General features: G+C 44.0%; 1 protein-coding gene across 1 annotated transcript; it reads right to left on the bottom strand.

Moving 5' to 3' along the window:
- On the bottom strand, positions 1-1,720 carry LOC137764769 (gamma-crystallin D). Its single transcript, XM_068543807.1, has 3 exons — positions 1,712-1,720; positions 1,389-1,631; positions 1-273 (listed from the first exon to the last, which is right to left on the bottom strand). The coding sequence occupies exons 1-3, from the start codon at positions 1,718-1,720 to the stop codon at positions 1-3; spliced, it is 525 nt and encodes a 174-aa protein (XP_068399908.1).

Raw genomic sequence — 1,720 nt, 5'->3', positions numbered from 1 at the left:
TCAGTAGAAATCTATGACTCTCCTCAAGGAGCCCACTTCAGCATTCATGGCCCCCCAGTCATGGTAGCGCCTGTACTCCCCCGGCCTCAGCAGATACTGCCTTCCCCGGTAGTTGGGCAACTCATAGAGGACCCAGGAGCCCTCCAGCACATTGAGAGAGTAAATCTCATTGAAGTGGAAGCGGTCCTGAAGAGAGGAGCAGTCCTCAGTGATCTCTATCATCTGGCCTCTGTAATCTTCCCTCTCATAAAGTCTGATCCTGTGAGAGCCAGCCTGGCCCATCCGGAGGTGGAAAGAGGAGAAAAGCAAACCATGAAATGATTCCAACACATTCATGCCATTCAGTTTGGTGAGGACCAGCTCAAGCCATTTTCAAATATATGGTAAAAATGCATTATTTCTGAATCTTTGTATACTCTTCATTTTTAAAGGTGGAGATTCAGTACCTTTCCAAGATCATAAAGTATGACTAAAAATTAAGAAGGAAATCTCACTCTTTAATATATTCAGATATTTCCCAGGATGAACTGTTAACCACGCTCAGGACACTGTACCATAGAGAAACCCAAATCTTTAACAGCTTATTACTGTTTTTGCCATTTTGAAGAATTACTTTAAATTTTCAAGCATGTGTCTTTGAACAGTAAAGTCAGTTTATGAAATGAATTACTCTACATTGAGTTTAACATAAATCTTGGAAAAATCACCAAGGACTTAGATGCTTTTGTTTCTGTGGAAAGCAAAGTGAAACATCTGAAGTCTCTCAGTTACATACTTGATTTTCATTTAGTAATTTATGAATAGAATGAGGAAAAATGGGAAAGAAAAATGAGTAAGCCCAAGGACTAACTTTTAAAAAACCTTAGTGTTTTAAGACACGTATGAATTATATGTAGCCTGTGTGTAAAATCTCTGCATTGCTCTCTACTGAGAAAAAGTACTTTTTTATTTGTACAGGTGGGGAAAACCAAAACATGCAATTGAGAGGCAAAAAGGGGAAAGAGTCTTACAAGAATTAACCCTTGTAAAATTTTCCTTTTCAACTCCTGTCTGCTCAGAAACTAACTAGCACCTAATTATTTTTCTGTTGGATATTAGTGGTTTTTCTACAACTCCACTGTAAATGATTCCAGGTCAGGACCTCTATTTTATACGTGCCCGGGGCAGCCGATACATTCTTACTCAATAAATATTTGTTGATTAACTGGTACCTGGGCAACACTTTACTTTTGTTCAAGGCAAATTATATTGAACTAATATACCATAGCTTACCTTTTCCCCAAACTCTCAATTATTCTAAACGATCACTACTGCAAATGTTTAACCTTTGCTTGAAACTATCCATTCTGGGTCCAAAGTGAACCAGAATGATATGGAACTGGACTCACGTGGGGGATGAGGCGGCAGGAGCGGACGGAGTCGTTGAAGCCCATCCACTGCTGGTAGTCGGGGTAGTCGCCGCGCCGCAGGAAGTACTGGCTGCCCAGGTAGTTGGGCTGCTCATAGATCATCCAGCAGCCGCTGTCCACGCGCACTGAGTTGCAGCGGCCCAAGTAAGGCTGCAGGTTGGAGTGGTCGCTGCTGCACTCGTAGTGGCGGCCCTGGAAGCCCCGGTCCTCGTAGAAGGTGATCTGCAGGGAAGGGAAGGACAGGGCTCAGAGGCCTGGCCTCCAGCCCGGCTGCGGGCCCCTCCCGCCGGCGCGGGGCTCACCTTCCCCAT

Source organism: Eschrichtius robustus, chromosome 5 (genome assembly GCF_028021215.1).
Source record: "Eschrichtius robustus isolate mEscRob2 chromosome 5, mEscRob2.pri, whole genome shotgun sequence".
Lineage (NCBI taxonomy): Eukaryota > Metazoa > Chordata > Mammalia > Artiodactyla > Eschrichtiidae > Eschrichtius > Eschrichtius robustus.
The sequence above is the reverse complement of the archived record's forward strand: the minus strand, read 5'-3'. Positions and strand labels throughout refer to the sequence as shown.